General features: G+C 33.6%; 3 protein-coding genes across 8 annotated transcripts; 2 read left to right on the top strand and 1 right to left on the bottom strand.

Moving 5' to 3' along the window:
• The first annotated feature begins 8,478 nt into the window (after positions 1-8,478).
• On the top strand, positions 8,479-9,094 carry LOC111010526 (protein expression protein). Its single transcript, XM_022283986.2, has one exon. It carries the CDS (start codon positions 8,555-8,557, stop codon positions 8,843-8,845), a length of 291 nt encoding a protein of 96 aa, XP_022139678.1. The 5' UTR covers positions 8,479-8,554; the 3' UTR covers positions 8,846-9,094.
• A 1,036-nt stretch (positions 9,095-10,130) lies between these two features.
• On the top strand, positions 10,131-13,585 carry LOC111010590 (Rho GTPase-activating protein). Of its 4 annotated transcripts, XM_022284066.2 has the most exons (7): positions 10,131-10,364; positions 10,475-10,842; positions 11,309-11,996; positions 12,110-12,494; positions 12,739-12,815; positions 13,054-13,116; positions 13,213-13,585. In XM_022284066.2, the coding sequence occupies exons 2-6, from the start codon at positions 10,503-10,505 to the stop codon at positions 13,082-13,084; spliced, it is 1,521 nt and encodes a 506-aa protein (XP_022139758.1). In that variant the 5' UTR covers positions 10,131-10,364; positions 10,475-10,502; the 3' UTR covers positions 13,085-13,116; positions 13,213-13,585. The 4 variants fall into 4 exon arrangements, with proteins under 4 accessions (XP_022139758.1, XP_022139756.1, XP_022139755.1 ...); XM_022284064.2 differs by lacking the exon at positions 12,739-12,815 and having other exon boundaries at positions 10,132-10,316; XM_022284063.2 differs by lacking the exon at positions 12,739-12,815 and having other exon boundaries at positions 10,132-10,364.
• Positions 13,586-14,418: 833 nt separating this feature from the next.
• Positions 14,419-20,028, bottom strand: LOC111010450 (heat shock protein 70 (Hsp 70) family protein). Of its 3 annotated transcripts, none has more exons than XM_022283895.2 (10): positions 19,694-20,028; positions 17,628-18,955; positions 17,086-17,298; positions 16,806-16,907; positions 16,624-16,725; positions 16,193-16,393; positions 15,658-15,804; positions 15,428-15,556; positions 15,210-15,340; positions 14,419-14,907 (listed from the first exon to the last, which is right to left on the bottom strand). In XM_022283895.2, exons 2-10 carry the CDS (start codon positions 18,795-18,797, stop codon positions 14,811-14,813), a joined length of 2,292 nt encoding a protein of 763 aa, XP_022139587.1. In that variant the 5' UTR covers positions 18,798-18,955; positions 19,694-20,028; the 3' UTR covers positions 14,419-14,810. The 3 variants fall into 3 exon arrangements, with proteins under 3 accessions (XP_022139587.1, XP_022139586.1, XP_022139588.1); XM_022283894.2 differs by having other exon boundaries at positions 19,738-20,028; XM_022283896.2 differs by having other exon boundaries at positions 16,806-16,901; positions 19,738-20,027.
• Positions 20,029-20,066: the final 38 nt, after the last annotated feature.

Genomic DNA, 20,066 nt, shown 5'->3' with positions numbered 1-20,066 from the left:
CTAAATATATACAACTATCATAAACATCAAATACTAGTTTTTTAAGCGTTGTTCGACAACGGTAAACGAAGTAACAATTAAGTTAAATCAATAATTTGGCCACAGTGTAATTAGATTCGATTTGATTCCAAAAGTTTAAAAAGTAGGTATTATGTCCGTACACGTTAGACTTGGATTCATTGTAGCCTTTAATATTTGGTCATAAATTATTCATATGATTATAAGCAATCGTCGTCGTACTTTACATACTTGACATGTTTTCTATTTGTTTAACTGTGGTTTTAATTGTTTTGGGCCTAATAAACAATCCGAGGTAAAAAGAATGGTTTAAGAATGCCCAATTTTAATCATATAAACTAAATTTAAAGTATTTAATTATTGATACTAAGTTTAAGTTATAAGACGAAATTAGTAATTCAATTTAAAAAGCAATAACATTTTATTAATTAGAAAGATAAATAATCTTTAAAAATTTTAAAGTCAATGAGATAGTTCCTATAAGAAATAGTTTTGAAAATAAAAGTAAAAAAAAAATTCAAAATAGTTTTCCCAAAGATATTTTGAGAATTAATAATTTAAAAAGAGATAAAACAAGAGTAATGCCTCATAACTTTATACCCCTAGACCAACCTAGAGAAACTGAAAAGACTATTTTACCCCTAATTTTAATCCTCCTAGACCTATGCTACCTAGGTTTTGTTCTATTTTAGCAAACCCACACACATGCTACATTTTTAATATGTGGTTAAAAGTCTTTTCGCAATTAAAAGGAATTAATGTACTTTATCAAAAAATAAAAAATAAAAAAAAAATCTATTTTTCGGTACACTGACTTTATTTGCTCACTTCTTCGACACTCACATCTCACTTGAGCTAATTTTGGACCTCTGCCATTCACCTAGCTGGGCTCCTTATACAACTTGGTTCATCTTTTCGAACACAATTGCAGTCTGAATTACCTTTTGCGTTGGGTTTAAGGGATACACATGCTCGCATCTCTTCGACCTCCTTAATGATCTAACGGACGAGTAACTCATACTCTCGAGCTACTTCCCTCTCACTTGATTGGTCTCCCAAGCCCATAGTGTCAAACTCTTTGACGTATTATTAAAACGGTTTCTACTTGTTCAACTTTGAAATGAATCATATTAAAAAGTTATGGTTTCTACTTATTGACGTAGATATAAATTATCAGTATTGTTATTATTATTATCATTGTTTGGGGAAAGAAAATCACCATGCCACGTGGAGGACGAAGAGCCGCCCACATGAGCGGTAACTCTGGAGCAGGTCCACCTGGGTCACTTAGTCATTTTGTCCTTAATAAGGGCTAAATCCGCTCCGTAACCGACATGCTGAGTTTGACATATCCGATCTATAATCCAACATAAATAACTGTCAGTCGAGGTACGTCGGATCCCAAACCTATGAGTAGAGGGCACCATTTTTATATTAAGTATCGAATTTCTCCTCTAACTTATTATTGAGTCTGAACTGTTTAGTGACTTGAGCGTCGGAGAGTTTCCTCTCTTGTACAGGTCATCTCGTGACATATCAAGTTAACAGACCTCCGAATCCGACCTTGACTAGGTCAGACCTCAATGTAAATTCTTGCATAAACAATCATTACTATTATTACTTATTTGTTTAATGCAATTTGAATTTTTCGATCAAAATAATTTCATGAATGCATAAAAAAATCATTTTGATTTATTTTCATTGTCATTGTTTACTATTATTAGTATTGTTATATTCTCACTTAAAATCAATCACAATCATTTTTATAAGGTAAATCTTTTATTGTTTGATTCTCACTATACAAAAGTTTTTCTTATAATTAATTTTCTGTTTAAATACTATTTTATTTCTTGCACTTCTAGTTTTAGTTAATGTTGGTCCCTGTATATTAAAAACGTCTCCATATATTTTAAAATGTCTCAGTCTTGTACTATTAAAAAGTGATTACTTTGATCCTTTTATTTTTACTTTTATTTGATTTCTTTCAATCGATACTTCACTCACTAATTTTTTTACATGTACCCATAAATTTGTATTAAAGACTTTCCACTTTTTAATAAATTTTGCAAGTAAAGATTAAGTTGCTCATTTTTTAAAAGTACAGTAATTAAAATGGATTTTTTTTTAAACATACAGTTGACAAGGACTATAACGAATATTGTTTACAATATAGAGACCAAAATAATATTTTTATTGAAATTTTCTCTCATTTTCATTTAAATAAATTTAATAATAAAATATTAAGTTAATATGGAGTAAATATTGATATCTAAATTTTCAAGCATAAAGTCAGATATCCTAAAGTATCAAACATCAGAATTTTGTTTCCTTTTGTTCACTCAAAATATATTATTCATTGGTTGATAGACTTTAGAACATAAATAACCAAAATAATAACATCCAAGGTAAACCTATCATGTATTAGAATTATAATAATAGGTCTATTTTTACTGAATTGGACACATACTATATTTAAGAAACTCACAATGTATATGAAAAATACTCAATTCATTATATTATTCAACTAGTAGTAAATTCCGTTTAATTCAAACACGCGGAATCATTTTGATGTATGACATCTTCGTTGAAATTAAAAGAGATAGCTTTAAAATCAACACATAATTGAACTTGTTTCGTAATGGTTTGATATTTAAAATTTATATCGTTTACTCATCCAATTTTTTCTTAGTTTTCACGAGATAAAATAGGCCTATATTTAAAAACCTAAAACTAGGTTTTTTGGAAACTTTTTTTCTTCTTTCTTTTTTTCGAATTTGGCTAAAAATTATGTGAAAATTCGAATACACGATCTTTAAAGAGATGCTACTAAATTCTTAATCAATTAGGATATGTTCAAGTTGATGACAGAGAATAATTGATAGTAATAAAATTGCTATCAAATGAATAATAACTTTGATATAATTAATACATCAGTGACAAATGTCCAAAAAAAATCAAACTTTAGGGATATCACTATCAAATAATTGTATTAATCAACAAAGAAAACTAAGACTTTGCTCATTTCTTAATTGCAATAAAATTAAATCAGCTCATTTTCAATGCATATAATAATACATAATTAACTTGACTTTAATCACTTGAAAATAGACGTGTGGATTTTATTAATCTCTCATATAAGCTATGATTTGTTCTTGGTTTGTTTTGGTCATAAAACCTTATCTTTTACTAACACATTTTAGTTCCCTTTTGAGTTTTATATGACTTTTTGCAGAATTTATCTTACTTAAAAAAACGAAATATTACGCAAACATAACTAAGTTCTAATTTGTATATATCTTCAATCAAGAGTTTGTAAATTCAATCATCCACTCCACATGTTGTACTAAAAAAACGAAATATTACAATAAAATGATCTTGTCAATATATAATATTTAGAAGTGGAGGGAATTAAAAAAATATATCACAAAAAAATGATGTATTTCTATATATAGCATTAGGTTTAATTTAAAAAAAATAACATAATTAACATATATAATCACATGAGGCAACTATCAACTCATTAGTAAATCAAAAAGTTTGAACGGGATGAGTTCAAATCTCATGATGACCAGTAGATTAGTCAAAGTGCGAATGCTCAGACGCTCATGGATATAAAAAAAAATCCCATAAGAAAAACCAAATGTCATTTTGTGACCTTTTTTTTTAATAAAAGAAATAATATTTTTATAAACACGTATTTATTTTGTGGCATTTAGTATAATTTCGTCTATATATATATATATATATATTCTTCACGGGAAAATAAACAAAAATATTTTTAAAGTTTTGTTATTCGTTGCCTTGAAACTAAGAAACCAAAACACGACATGGTTATGTCTGGTTGCTTCAAATTTTTAATTACGAACAATTATGTTTGATCACGAAAATGACCAACACTGCGAACTTGGACGTCAAGATGACCAGGCGGATGAGCTGGAGCAGACTAGGCATGTGACCTGTAAAATAAAGAACACTCCGATGTCAAAGCCAGGAACAATCCAAGGTGCTTTTCAGAGAGAAAATGGATGTTCACATAACTCAAAACGGAGCAAATGGGTTTTATTTATAAGCGACTTCCCCGACAATATTTCCGACAATACCTCAACGACTCTTTAAGGTAGTCGAAAATCATGACGCATTGTCGTGGAATTTGTCGGAGGCTGGGACTGAGCTGAGATAAAGCTGATCAATTCAACAAGTAAATGGGAACAGATTCTCATTGAGTTTGATCGGCTCGGCCACGCAAGACGTCGGCTCGACTACAAGAAATGAAAATGAGATGTGAGGCTTTCTCGAGGGAGGCCATGTGTAATGCTCATCACCCAACCAACGTATACCACGTCTATGGTGAAAATCGCCTCCAATAAATCTTAGGACCACAATTATTTGTTATTACAATTTTCATATAATTATATATATTATTAGAAATTGTGGTCTAAATTAGTTAATACAATCCAAGAACATGTGTATTGTGTCCAATTTGATGGGATTGTTGTTGAATATTTCAATCTATTTGACAATTTGTTTTTGTCCTCTTGATGTGTAGAAAAATAAGGTCCTTGAGATTTGGCTTGTCTTTGACTATCCTGAAGGTCAACTCTACGAAGCTAATATTTATGATAATTAAAAAGAAAAAAAAAAGAATCAATTCCCATTAATAATATCAAATTCATAATTGACATTTTTTAATTATATTTAAAGAGGCTTTATTAAAAAATACAAAATGTATATATCGAAATTTGATTTTTTTTCCCTTTTGAAAGATCATTTTTTTTTCTCACTAAAGCATAGTCAAGTGGAGATTTTTGTAAATAAAACTTGCAATTAAAATAATAAGTTGATTAGATTTCGTGTTTTGAGTGCTTTAATTTTAGACTCAATTTAGTCTCATTGCTTTGAAAGTTTCATTATCATTTCATTTTTGTAAAATTATAATTTTTAAAAAAATCCCTATACTACTATTAGTCAAAATTAACAAAAATCAAAACCTAATAAATTATGTCATGAAATTTACTTGACAATGTAAAAATAAAAATAAAATTTGTTATAGGTAGGTGAAAATTATCGTGGTGGGTCACTCTAAATGAGGCTAAAGAAATAAAGCGAGTTAAGTCGACCATCCGATCAGACTCAACTGGATCGAGTTGACTACTTTAAGCTAGTCCTGTAACATCTCACAATTCACTTAGTGCTAAAAGGAATGAGATCCCCTGTATATAGGAGGAGAGATTCTATACGTGAAGTACATTTACAAAATCATATTTTTTTGCCATGCTCGATTTAACTAATTGTCTGAATATCAAAGTGTATTGTATTTAGTATTACACTGGTGTGTGTACCTCATTTCTTGTGCAGGTGTTCATCCATAGCATTCGACATCGAGGCCGAGATCCAAATCGTACATCAACAAAATTGATTTTGAAACCAACTGTTTGAAAATCCAAATCAACTACTCCAACCAAAACCAATCGATCAAGACAATCAATCGATACTAAACTAATCGAATTATGTTCCATTCTAAACTTTTACTAAATCAAGTCGGTCGATATGCATTGCTCAAACCAGTTAAACTAATCAACTCGGGTTGGTAGGCTCGATTATCGAGCCATTGGAGAGAGAAAGTGGGGGAAGGGGACCATTAAGGGCTCCACGCCCAAAATCCAAGTGGTCGACAAGTGGAAACACAAGGAGATCCCTTTTGGACCATCACCACTTATTTTAGTCAAAATAAACACTCTAAAATTCCCCCATGCACGTCGAACCTTCAACTATCCAATTTCTACTTTCCTTCTTAATTTCTTTTTCTCTTTTTCTTTTCTTCTTTTAAATTTATTTATTTTATTAAAAACTATTGAATGTGAGCGACATAAAATAATAATAAGAAGAAAAGTGGGTCAATTTAGTTCTTGAATTTAAAGAAAAAATTGATTAATTGTTAACTTTTAAATTATATTTCAATTTAGCTTCATTAATATAAATTAAAATTAACAATATCATGTTTATATTATAAACATGACTCAAATTTCAAAGCTGTTAATTGAATTTTTTTTAGAAGTTCATAGACAATAAATAGACACAATAATCCAAATCTAGAGACTAAATTGATAACGAATCAAAACCGGAATTTTTCCTAAAAGGGACTCAACAAAATAAATTAAAATTTTAAATTCCAGTTTGGTTCACCATTTTAAAAGGATCTATTTTTAAACCCTAAACTTGTAAGTTTATTTCATTTTAGTCCCTCAAATTTATATGATCAATTTTAATCCACAGACTTTGAAAACAAAAAAAAAAACAATCATTTTAATTTTTTAGTATAGCGTGTGGAATTGAGGGATCGAACTCACAACATCTTGATTGAACATATATGTTAATTATCATTGAACTATGTTTGTTTTGGTAGTCATTTAAACCTGAATTAAGTGATTTCAAATATGTGTGTATTAATGTAAACTTGTATTAAAATGTCACAAATTTTTAATGCAGGAGCTCAATAAAAGTTTGGAAAGCTGGTGGATGAAAATAAAATAAATCTAAAATTTAAATTTCGAAATGGCCTATTATAGATGTCATAATTAATAAAAAGGACCAACGAAAATGACTTACCAACGTTTAACAATTACGGGAGAAAAAAAAAGAAAAGAAAATAAGAAACAAACGAACAAAAAGGGGTGAAAGTGGATAAGGTTTGGGATTAATTAAAATTAATTAATTTGGAGGCTTTGGGCAACCAATGGAAGGGAAGGGAAGGGAAGGCTTGGCACGCCGAAGTCACGTGCGGTGGATGCATAATGGAATAACTGAAACCCGGATTCCTTTTACAAATCCGCGTTCACACCTAACTGAAGTTTAAAAAATAAAATGGAAAATTGAAAATTAAAAATTAAATCTCCGTAAAGATTCTGCTTTTTAAACGCGTTCACACTGGGGATCAGACCCCAAGATTCCACGTTTCGCCCTTTTCACATTGCTTTTTATTATTATTATTATTATTTTTAATGCGCTCTTCTTTTTGCTTTTATTTTCTCTTTTTGGAAAAATTAGAAATTGCCTTTCTTTGACTGACTCGGCTCATTCACTTGAGCCGGCTTCTCCCCTTCAAATTTTATTTTATTTTATAATAATCTTATTTTATGAATATTTTATTTAAAATTAAAAAAGATATTTGGTCATGTATTTTCTTTAAAATAATGATTTAGCCTGTGAGGTAATAATCTAGTGTATGTAATAATTTAATCTCTATAATTTAAAATTTATAATAATTTCATCAAACTTAAATGTCTATTTTGGTCATATAATAATTTAATTTTTGTAATTTATAAATACATTTGATCTTTTATCGATTTATTCATTTACAAATATAAAAAACTTAACAAAAATTTTTCCTGGACCGTAACAAACTTTTTTTAGTAGAGGATTGTTACAAACTTTAAACTACATAATTAAATTGTTACGTACTAAAATGCAGGGATTAAATTATTACCAATTTAAAAGTATATAGATTAAAGCATTACAAATTAAAATTTAAGGATTAATCGATACTTCACTAAAAAGTATAGAAATTAAAGTATTTTTTTAATATTTAGTTAATTTGTAACAATTACTAATATTTGCTGAAATTAACACTCTTATAGTTATCTTTTCTTTTCTTTTTCTTTTATTTATTATTTTTAGTTTAAAGATTTGTCTATGGTGTTTTGAGACTATAACATCGTGGCTATGCAAGGTTATTTCTATTGACACTATTGTTTCGTTCAAATGTTTTTTTTTTGTTTATTTTTTCTGAGATGGGTGTGTTTGATATTACTAGACATCTTTAACAACGACATATGAAAAAGACAGAAAAAGAGAGACGATATAGAATTAAAAAAAATAGAAATATAGCATAGTCCAACTATATAAAAAAAACAATAAAAATATTAAAAAATTTATCTGTAGAGACTACAAAATCATTATAGGATAGAAATTGAATGTTCTAATACATATTTAGATGGCGTTCAAAGATTAGTTAATAATGTTTGAAGTGTTATCAAGACGAGCTATCAATCACATGAGAATAACATCGATGGATGTCATTGAACACCGCGACTGATATCCTATTTCCACAAACGCCACTTTTATCCCTTAAAAATTAAGCATAAATTATAATAACACATGACAAAATATAAAAAACGAACGGCTAGTGGAAGCCGAGCCGAAGAGCAGGCGCGTAGCGCAGCACGCACTTGAAAAATATAATCTTATAATCTACGATTGGAGGAAGCGAGTAACCGGGAGTGCCAGTAAGTATCATGGCTGCCGTCACTCACCGCCTTTAAATTTAATGAGAGTAATGAGAATACCTTTGAACCGATCCCTCCGTTTCCCGGTCAACCTCTGCCACGTGTCCCCATTTTCATCCTACGTGGCACACCCATCTCCACCATCCTTCTATATATATAAAACCTCTCCCCTCTTTTCCGTTCCTCCCAATAAAATTAAATCAATTCTCTCTCTGAAAACATAATTAAAAAAAAATTTAATCATCGTTGTTCAAATGGGCAACTGTCTACGGCGGGACGGGGCGGCGGAGCGGTGGGCCGGCGAGGAGTGGGGATTTTTGGCCGAGGAAAAGCAGGGCTCTGCGGCGGCGCCCACGGCGGCGGCAACGGAGGTGAAGATCAAGATCACGAAGAAGCAGCTGGAGGAGCTGCTGGGGAAGGCGGATGTTAAGGGGCTGTCCGTACAGCAGGTTCTGGCTCAGTTGATCGCCGTCGGCGACCAGTTTCACGAGTCTCGCCACCGGCCGTGGCGGCCGGTGTTGCAGAGCATCCCTGAAATGGACTGATTGGTGCCGGCCGGCACCGGCACCGACGATCAGTTTGGTTCTTCTTCTTCTTTTCTCGTAGTGTGATTTGATTTTTCTTGTTGGAGAGAGGAGGCGCTGTGCCGGCCGGAAGTGGGTCGCCGGAGCCGGAGCGGCCGCCGTGGGAGAGAAACTTAGAGGAAGATTAGATAAATTAATTAAATTAATTGTACATTTTGTGCAGGTTATAGATTTTGTATATTAAATATAATATACATTTTTTTACCGAAATTCCAATTTTCTCCCTCTCATCAATGCAAAGTTGATTTTTTCTTCGAGAATAATGCAAAATTGGTTTTAGGGAGCTAAATAAAATAGAGTCAGATAAAATTAATTGTTTAATTTTAACACTTGATTATTTATTTTTAGTTTAAAATAGTGTTGTTGTACTAAAAACAAAAACAATTATATAGGTATAAGATTGTAAGCTCCAAATTTTTGAGTGATTTTCACCTCAAGTAATTTTATCATTCAAATACAAATTTAATTTCTCTAGGTTTATCTATATTTTTAAATATTATATCTATACATTTAATTTTAGTGAGCAAAGGAAAACAGAGTGAAAAATAAATGAGAAAGAAAAATAAAGTATTAAAAATGAGATAAATGAAGTTTTTAGGTCGAAAATAAATTATCTATCGCAATTTTCTCCCTCTCATCAATCAAAGTCGATTTTTTCTTCGAGAATAATGCAAAATTGGTTTTAGGTAGCTAAATAAAATAGAGTAAGATAATATTGAATTATTATTTTTAGTTTAAACATATTTTAAAACAATTATGTAGGTGTAGGATTCTAAGTTCCAATTTTTTAACGGTTTTTACCGTGAGTAATTTTGTCATTTAAATACAAAATTTTCACTTAATTTTTTTTTTTACTTTTATCTATATTTTGAAATATTACATCTATAAATTTAATTTAGATTTGTGGAGAAAAAAAGAATTTGAAAATAACTGAGAAAGAAAAAGAAAATATTAAAAATGAGATGAATGAAGTTTTTGAGGTTGAAAATGACTTATCTATCGCAATTTTCTCCCCTTCATCAATGCAAAGTTGATTTTTTCTTCGAGAATAATGCAAACTCGGTTTTAGGTATAAATAAAATAGAGAGACATAAAATTAATCATTTTTAATTTAAAAATATTATTGTTTTACTAAAAAAAATAAAAATGTAATAATAAACTCGATATTTTGACGGCCCAGCCCAAGATTACGGTATCGGCCCAATTACATTTGACGGAGGGCCCAGCCTATATAATTTTGTAACAGAACCCAGCTCTCTCCCGGTCTCGGAATTTGTTTCCCTCTCTCTCTCAGGCGCTCAAAAAATTCGCAGAAAAATTCCTCTCCCGCCGAATTTCTCTCTCTCTCTCTCTCATGCCATCCCAATTATCTTCGCTATATGCGTCGCTCTCTCGTCGTCGGCAAGCTGCTGAGAGTTCACCGTCTTGATGGGTATCTGATAATCTCCATCTTATCCTCGTTTCAGAACTGATTCTTTTGGTATCCATTGCCACTTCTTTTGCTGCGTTTGATTGGTAGCTGAATCTGCTTCTAATTTGTGTTACTGCTTCTTCAATTGCTGAAAATTTTGCATTCGTTTTCCTTCCCAGATCTTGATCTTCCCGTTTGTGCAATCTTATGGCTTATTGTGACGCTCCCTCCTTCTCTCTCGGCCTCGATTTGGATTTTGATTCGGAGCCCCAGATTCCTATACCGGATTGTACCGCTCGGAAGCCTGCTTCTGACTGTTCTGTGGGAGCCAGTGCTTCATCCAAAGAGGACGATTGTGGGGAGGTGGGAACAGGGGTTGTGGGTTGCACTGCGGAAATTGAAAACGAACCACCTAGAAAATTTAAGCGACTGAAGCGTGGACCATCTGGAGGTTCTTCGTTGGCCATGAAAAACGAATCACTGCCTTCATTATCTGTAGTCGATGAGGACATTGAAGAATTTTCATCACAAGAAGACTTTCCCAGAGGTAATATATCTCTTACATTTTGAGTTTTTTATTTTTGTTCTCTCTCTACCTTTCTTTCTTTCTTGAATGGAAAATCAGAAAGGATACTGTCAGAAAATATAGCTCTAAGGTTTTATAAATGACACCCAGAGAATCAGAGAAGCTTTGGATGCTAAATGGTTTATGACATAGGGGAAATTTTCTAGTACTACCATTTTCCATACTACTCTCATTCATTGTTTGTGAAACCAGTTGCATTTAAGAATGATGTGGGGTTTATAAAATAAAATCATGTATTATTTAATGATGTTTCAAATTGTGAGCGAAAGGTTTCATAGTATTAGAAATTTTCCGACACTGGTTATAAAGAATGGCCTTGGACTCGTTTGATATTAGAACTATATTTTTTACTCTTTGTTCAAAGTAGCCTACTGGAGGTTCATACATTCTGAAGTTAACATAATGTTCACGTGTACCTCTGTTGCAGCAGATCACCATCCATCATCACTTTTGCAATGTGTATGCAGTACTTCAAAGGTACCTTTACATGGGATCTTAACTGCTCCCTCTTCCAGCCAGCTAAAGGCAAAGAAAATCAAAGAGACTGTAGATGCACCAACTTCTGCTGGTTTGGAAAAGCAGAATAAGTCAATGTTTTCTAATTTAACTATCAGTCCTCTTCGAAAGTTTCAGTTACTTGATTCCGATTCAGATGATCCTTCTAGCTGTGACAATAAAAGCAGGAAAAGCCACAAAGCTGCATCATCTTTAGACAAGCAAAAGTCTATATTTTGTCACTCTGCAACAGCGCACTACAAAAAGATGCGTTTGACAGCCTGTGTTACTCAAAAGGAGGATCTATGGAAAGATTTTTGTCAAACTAAAAGCTCTCATTTGCCAACTCCAGCCTTTGATGAAGTCTGTGAAGAATTTTTCCAGTTAAAGAAAGATAATAAAGCAGCTACTGAATTAGGAAGTAGTGCTCGTATAAATTGTATGGATAATCAAACTAATAATAGCAGCTGCCCAAATGAACTGATGGATAAGCTCAGTTGCCCTGCTCATTACTATTTCTTTCATGATGATCCAAGGATTCAGAAATTAGTTCGTAACCGCTTACCAAACTTTTTCCCATTGGGAGTTGATGGCAGCAGAGCATCAGTGATTGATTATATGTTAGTAACTCTTCCTATTAATTTTAATTGCTCCTTTTTCATTTAAATAAAAGTTGGCCTCTTTTCTTTCTGACCTTTATCATATTCTACATGTTTTATTGCTGCACTGGCAGGAGACAATTTAACAATGGAGAGGCTTCTACCTGCCGACCTTCACAGGTTAACGTGGAGAAAAGTTCAAAAAGATCAACAGATGTATCAAAAGGGTCTAAGAACATAGCTTCCAAATCTCGGGTTAATAAGAAAGTTCTTTCGCCATTAAGCAGTAAAAAGGCACCTAAAAGGGTATCAACTCAAAAAAATAATATCGGTAACAGTTCAAGAAATGTAAAAGGTAAACAAGGGGCATCAAACTGTGAAGAACTTTTGAAAGATTCTGGAAGCTGGATTGATCCAAAGAGCTCTTTTAGTCTTCCTAGAGATGCTGGGAAAAGAAGGGTCCAGGCAGGTGGCCAATCATCAACTGGTCACTGGTATACATCTCCAGAAGGGAAGAAGGTATGACAATATTGTTCTGCAAACTCAATTTCAATAATTTTCTCAAATGTTCATGATAATAGGCCAAAATAGTTTCAATATACTCTGTTTTGTGCATTCATGTAAGTCACGTACTGATAGATGATTGCAGAAACAACTATTCGGCATTTTCTTTTTCTCTTACCCAGCTTTCTTTAATTTGTATTGATGGTTATATTTTGCCAATGGTGTGGAGCCGTGATGGAGGTTTCCAATATATTGTTAGGGTTGGATAAATGGTGTCTTTACGATTTCTGCAACGGACGATTGTATATTTCTGCTGCAGAAATTAATCTCAAAGTGGTATTTCTTAAATTTTTCTTTGATAGCTTTTCCGAGAGATACTGAGTAATGTCTTGTTATTAGTCTACTTTGGTGGTGTCATTTTCACATATTGACATTACAACTTGAAGAATGATTCTTTTGATAAAAAAGTAAATTCATAAAGAACTTGAAGAATGATTCTTCTAGCAAGACCATTTATTACTTATTTTGCCTAGCTTTCTCTGGCCAATGTTCATACTGTATTACCCATGTCCAGGTATACATCACTAAAAGTGGGGAGGAGTTGACAGGCCGAGCTGCATATAGATTTTACAAAAAGGTAAATCCAAATTCTATTCCTCTGGATTTGGATTTTCTTATGCTCTTTATCAGTTTATTGCACATTCATCACTTCCCTATCTGTTGTTGCCTATAGGATACTGGAGGCTTTAGAAAGTCAAAGAAGAAAGTAGCAAGCAAGAAAAGAAAAGGATAAAGGACACCATTCACGAGAGGCAAAGTTACACAAACGATCCTAGCGTTCGGTTACAATGTTTTCTCATTTCGTCCTTTCAATTACTGTTGGCTGTTTCATTAACATCATTGTTCATAGTACAGTGTACATGTAACAACTTTGTCCAATTTTAGACTAACAAATCAGCCAAAACATGGCAGATTGTTTTCTTGATTCTTTCCCATATATGCATCCCTATTACTTGAGAGTGTAGATCTTAAATGTACCAAACTGTTGATTTAGGCTTAAATTTTGAATGATAGTTGAGCCAGTCAGTTTTCACCAACCCATTCAATATGATAGTGTATATACAATAATTGTTTTATGATTAAGACGACAAGTTTAAGAAGCTTCTGTTATCATGTTTCTTAAATCTTTATTTGACAGGTTTTACTTCCAGCACAAGAGGGAAGAGGGTAGAGAAAAAACTGGTACTGGTTTTAAACATTTTGCCAAATTTGTTTCTTTAGCCAATCAACAAATTACACAACTATTAGGGGGAAAGGGTATTCACCAATGAACTGCCTTACGTTGCTCCTTTGCCTGAAAACTGAACTTTATAATGTTATGTTGTTGAAATGAAGTGAATTCCTTTAGCATTTTAATATTTAAAGATCAAATGTTTGGAAGAAAAATGTGATATTATCTTATCTTAAAATCTTTTGTTGGAGAAGTTGATATTGTCAAGTTTTTTGTCAGTTTGACTAAAGACATGTAATGGAGGTTTCGTTATACATTCTCGATTCGAAATCAGTTTTATTGAAGTGAGAGTTGATAGATTTGAGTTCTATATGCTTTCATTTTCAAAATTTTTTTATGGGACTCCACATTATGATCATCTCTTAATTGTACATAACATATTTTAATTTCTACATCATTTCCTTGGTTTATAATACAAATGAATCTGCTTTGTAGTTGTAATCGGTTCATTGTTCTATAGAAAATATTTATGCAGTTGAAAAGTCTAAATTTATATAATCTACATTTGAACTATACCCAAAAAAAAAAAAGTTAAAAAGTTTATACAACCTCGGTTTGATACAACATTTGAAATATTGTAGCGGCTCGCAACTTCGAAATAAACAAACATACATACCAAATATAAACTCGACTTTTCTCCCTCAAAAGTTTTAAACCCAAGATCACTTTTTCTTCTAATTAAGTATAAAGTAAATCCAGAGTCTACATGATTAAGTTTTCACAAAATCAAACCTCAAAACAGATAAAGAATAGAGGCAAACATCCAACAAAGGTTGCCTTCAAATGGTTGCAAAATTGAGACACAGCCCTCATCAGAATGGCACAGCACTCATGAAGGTTTTTTTTTTTTTTTTTTTAATGTGAATTTGAGAACAAAAAGTCAAAAAGACAACATGAGCCGATTTGGTTAATACTTGGATCTGTCATCACCTCCTTCATTCTGACTTAGCAACAGTGGCAAGAGATATGATCCACTTTTGTGAGAGGAACAATAATCATAATCTTTGATCAATCCTAAGAAAAATCAATGTTTTTGCCTTTTAAGAATGATTGTCAGAAGAATTTTGATGGTTTGGTTCCTTGGAATCTCCTGAATGTGACTGAGAAGACATAGGATCCAAGATTCTCTGGCATCTCCTGAAATGCAGTTCAAGCAAAACATTTGTAAGCCACTGGATGAAATAAAAGGCTGCAGATAACAAGCGACAGCGTTTCTTCGGTTCTAATGGGTTGGCATAACTAGAAAGATCTAATCTTAAAATTGATGGCCGAAATGATCATCCAGATTAGTTTCACTTGCAAGATACAGTTAACAAGTGTAGTACTTTAGAGAGTGAACGTTCTCAATAAAATCAAGGTTGGGAAAACTTCTCTACCATTAGTCTAAACTTACAGAAACTTGTTAGATTTCAAAAAGATCAAATAGAGAAATGCCATACTTGTCGAAATCCGCTTCCCGAGTTTTGATCTCACTTGACCATAACAAAGGTTCAGTGTTTTTTGGCAACAACTCTTGTTGTTGGCTTTTCTCTGTTAGCCACTGCTCTGCTCTGTTGCACTCATCGAGGATCTGGAGAAAAGGGAAAAGTTCATGAGAGAGAGAATTCAAACAAAACCAACTATTACTAGTAACATTAGAGATCATTAGCATTATTACCAATGCTCGAACTTGAGGCGAAAGTGAATCCCCAGTTTTCCTATAATCGGAAATACGCTTTAACAGATGTGTTTTAGCTTGTGCTCTTGCTTCTTCATCTTCGTATCGGTTAATTATAGGATCCACCAACTAAGAAAGAACAATGGTAGAGTAGAGTAAGCAAGGAGAAGAGAACTTGAAATCAGAAAATGTGAATTAACTTTGTATCATACAAAACAAATAGAAATAACCTTCTTAAGGTCATCCAACTTAGAAGAATAAGCACTCTCTGTCTCATCATCTCCATCCTCATATAGCCACTCCTCTGTTTGCTGGAGGCTTGAGGAGATGCCTTCTCGCTCTTGGTCACTAGCGAAACTCCGATATGTGTTGAAAAGCTATTAGAAAACCGCTCTAAGCATCATCATTTTTCTTATAATATAATAAGAATCAAACATTGATAGGAATAGTGATTAGAATGCATGAGATGAGACTAAAAACCTACCTCGAGATATCATCAAAATTAACAAAAGTCTGAATGTTGATAGAGCCTTACTAAAAGGGAAAGTCCATTAAATCTAAATTATGCTTCATGCTCACATGTTGGAAATCAAGAATTTTATTTTAGAAGAGGTGTGGCAGCAAACATTTTTACAACCCCCCAAAGTTATCAGGTGTAAAGTGAGCATTAAATGACTTCGCCGCATGACTCGAAACAGAATGTGTTAATGGCATCATAAAGGAAGATTGAAAGTGCTTTAAGCCTCATGAAAATAGATCCTTTACCTTATTCCTCATCTCATAGACATATGACTCTAAAGCATTCTTCTTATTTTTAGCTTGTTCCATATTTTTATCCTGTTGGGCAAGTTGGAGTTCTCTTTCTTGGGCTTCTGAGAGCTCAGCCTTGGTCATTCCACCATATATGTGTTCACTAACTGGTATCTCAATCCTCCTTGTGCTCCTAGCTTTTCTTGAAACATCAGACTGGAAAAATGCAATAAATCAATACGTTAAAGGCAGCAAATCTCAGTGAAGTACAAACAAAGAGATAGAGACAAATTTCCAAGGAAAATTTTGGGAGATAAGAGAAACATAGTATAAGGTTTTCTATCAGAAACTTGATTCAAATTACAGAATTAACAGCAAACAATCTTTTGATGCATGTGAAGATTTTGAGTGCTGTAAGGGATTGCAATAACACCATCTAGCTTTACCTCGGAACAGGAAGAAGCCTCGAACTCGGTCTCCATTTTTTCTGTGTTTGAATGAGCAGCATCTCTCTTTGGTATTTGTTCATCTACATTATCCTCTACGAACTAAATTCATAATTCATATCAATAAAGAGGAGTCTCTTAAATAGTTAGAAAATTTGATGGAAAAAATATATATTACTTACAATAGCTGATTCAACAGTAATGATGCCGTTCATATTTAACTGGACTTTAACTTTAACCCTTGCATTCGAGTTGTTAGAACCTTGGACCGGACCAATCTGCATCTCAAATTACTTCACATCTAAGAATCAATTCCAACCCATCATAATAGAAATTAGAGAATGCCAAACTAGGAGCAGAAACATGTTAAGAGTGACACTCTCTAAAGTAGTTCAAGAGCTTTCCAGCTCCACGCTAACAACTACTTCAAAAAATAAAAATAAAGCTTAAAACTGAACATACTGTAAAACAGCCAATTTTTGAAGACGTGCCAGGAGGTAGTTCATCCAGATTAGTATAGACGGCTTCTAAATGGAATAAACTGGCACGCTGGAATGACAGAACTTTAGTACTTGGAATGTGCTGGCCTTTGGGAAATAGTACACTATTTAAATCCAAGCTAATTGGGCCTGCATCTGATGAGAACCCAATGGAGAAAGGGAATGAATCCTGAACCTGCATTTCAACAACTGTATTTCATTAGCATTTATGCAACTACAACCCAGAGGAACAGATGGCGTATAAAGAAAGAAGTAGATGGAGAAAAACATGTAAAAGAAGAAAATGAAAGACCATGTTTCACCCTTTTTTAAAGGAGAATAATGGGACAGTTACTTTTCAAGTCTTCTTATTTATAATTAGGTCAAAGCTAGTATAAAGAGTTAAAAGAGCATCACATCATATGAAAATAAAAATGGAATGACTGGAGGTGGGGTCGTCTTTTCTCAAATCCCCATCACATGCCTAGCTAATGCAAGCTATAAAATCTCAGGCAAAGTACACACCTCATAATCTCTGACCCGAAAAACTGGGCTCAGCATCGCACAATGTAGAGCACAGCCACGCGCTACACATTCACTAGCATTAAGTTTGCGACTGGGTTCTTTCTTGAATACAGAAGTCAATAACCTAGTTACTGCAGGGATCCTTGACCCTGATCCAACAAGCTCAACAGAATGGATTTTTTCTACAGTTAATCCTGCATCAGCTAAGACTCTGGTACAAGGAATGCTAATCCTCTCCAATAACCCAGAAGCAAGATTTTCAAATTCTTCTCTTTTGATAAATCCCTTAACGTCTTTCTCGTCCATCAAACATTCAATATTAAGAGGTGCCTCTAAATTTGCACTCAGAACTTTCTTCAGCTTCTCACAAGCTGCCTGCAATCTGATACAAGCCTTGACATTAGAATTTACATCTATATCATACTGCTTCTTGAATTCCGCAGCAAAGTGGCTGAACAAAACCTCATCAAAATCTCTCCCTCCTAAATTTCTATCGTAGGTATGTGACATTATCCTCATATGTCCAGTCTCAAATGATACAATAGAGACCTGGGTATCACAATGACCAATATCAACAAAAGCAACGTATATAGGACCTGGATTTGAGAAATCGGTTTTATAAATTCCATAACTAAGTGCGGTTGCAGTACAGTCATGCATGAGTCTCAAAGGCTTTAAACCAGCAATAGCAGCAGCATTCAAATATAAACGTCTCTGCAAATCTGTAAAATACGATGGAATGCCAATAACGCAATCTGAAAATGGTGTTCCCAAACTTTTCTCTGTTACGTCTCTCAAATTTGCAAAGAGCATTGCCATGATCTGAACTGGAGTAAATGTATGAGTCTCCCCCAAGTGTTTCACGTGAACCAAAATGCTGCCATCAAGGGCTTCGGATGTTTCAAAAGGAAGCCTTTTGAGATCCTTTTGAACATCTGGCTCGCCAAAGTTACGTCCAATCAATCTCTTTACCTGAGTTATTGTGGATCTCGGGTTCATAATAGCAGATGCAGCACCTGCAGACCCCAAAAACCGCTGCTTTTCCCCAAAACATACCACTGCGGGTGTTTCTCGTTGTGATTCCTCGTTTAACAGGACATCAATACCACGTTGCCTCGACACAGCAATGACACAATTCTCATTTCCAATATCAAAACCCACTACGTTCATCTCTACTAGTCAGTTATATAAGCTTTCAAAAGAAACTGAAAGAAATAACTCTCAACCCAATCATTTGCCAAAAAAGTCAATAGTTGTTCATAGAATCACTGAATAATCACCAAGTTCTCCAAAAGAATGCTCCAGAAACTAATGACCACGTAATATAACTGCATAAAAACGAGATGAACCAATCGGTAAAGAAGCTTGAATTCAACTTGAACATAATCAAACTATCAAAGTAAAGAAAAATAACAATGCCAGCAGTCATATAATTGTAAGTATGCCACCTATGCACTATTTGATATAAAAGGCAATTGGGTAGTTCTTAATAATCTTGGCTAGTTATGAGGGTTTCTTTTTCTCCCTTTATGTACTTCTCTCTCCCATAAAAACAACAAGAACAATAATAAATCTATTTCATAAGTAGGAGTGATAGGATAGGGCAGGTGGATCCCCTGTTTTTCACCTCTAAAGGCATTTCCATTTATACAAGGGTCAGAGATGGAGGCAGAGATTCACCGCAATATTCAAAATTTAAAAACAAGCCAGTTCACAACAAAAGACACAGTTGATTCCGGCATCAAATAACACAGTTCGGGAATCTCAAAGATTCAAGTTAGTGCTACTATTAAACAATCTCCAAATCGTTGATAAGTAATTTGGAATTGACATACAATCGTAACGGTGAAACAAGCATTTCAAATTCTTGGCCATTAACCATAAAGCCTCATCACATAGGTACGCTATTGTTCCATACAAACAGCCCTAACAAGATTATGAGAAGCACATCAAAATACTACAAGAAGGGGGTTCATTAAATTCACAAATTGATGCATTGCATTGACTGCCAAGAAAAATCAGAATTCCCAAGTGGCGATAAAAGAACTCACACATTGGTCACTCACACTAATCAATAGAGAAACATCAGATGAAACCCATGAAGACCCACCTGAGGATGGCCTCTCAGAAGCTCACGGCAGCTGAAAATACCTCCGGCGACCGACAATCGGAGACGAAAAAGGGTATCAGAGGGAGAAGCTTTGGGCGTAAGTTAGAGTGTGAGGGAAAGGGGGAAATTCGAGGGAGGGAAGAGAGGGTTCTGTTACAAAATTCAAGGGCTGGGCGAGAATTTTGGGCAATTATATATGTGGATACAAAGCCTGAGATTTGAGATTTCCTTGTCGCAGAACGGCAGATTTTCGTTTTTCCCTGTAATTTTGACTATGATTTTCTCGTCATCTTACGTTTGAAAGTGCATTTCCCCACCCAATAACATTT

This window comes from Momordica charantia (genome assembly GCF_013281855.1).
Source record: "Momordica charantia cultivar OHB3-1 chromosome 11 unlocalized genomic scaffold, Mcharantia_2.0 BLBB01000011.1, whole genome shotgun sequence".
Taxonomy (NCBI): Eukaryota; Viridiplantae; Streptophyta; class Magnoliopsida; order Cucurbitales; family Cucurbitaceae; genus Momordica; species Momordica charantia.
Note: the sequence above shows the minus strand (reverse complement) of the source record. Positions and strands in the feature narration are given on the sequence as shown.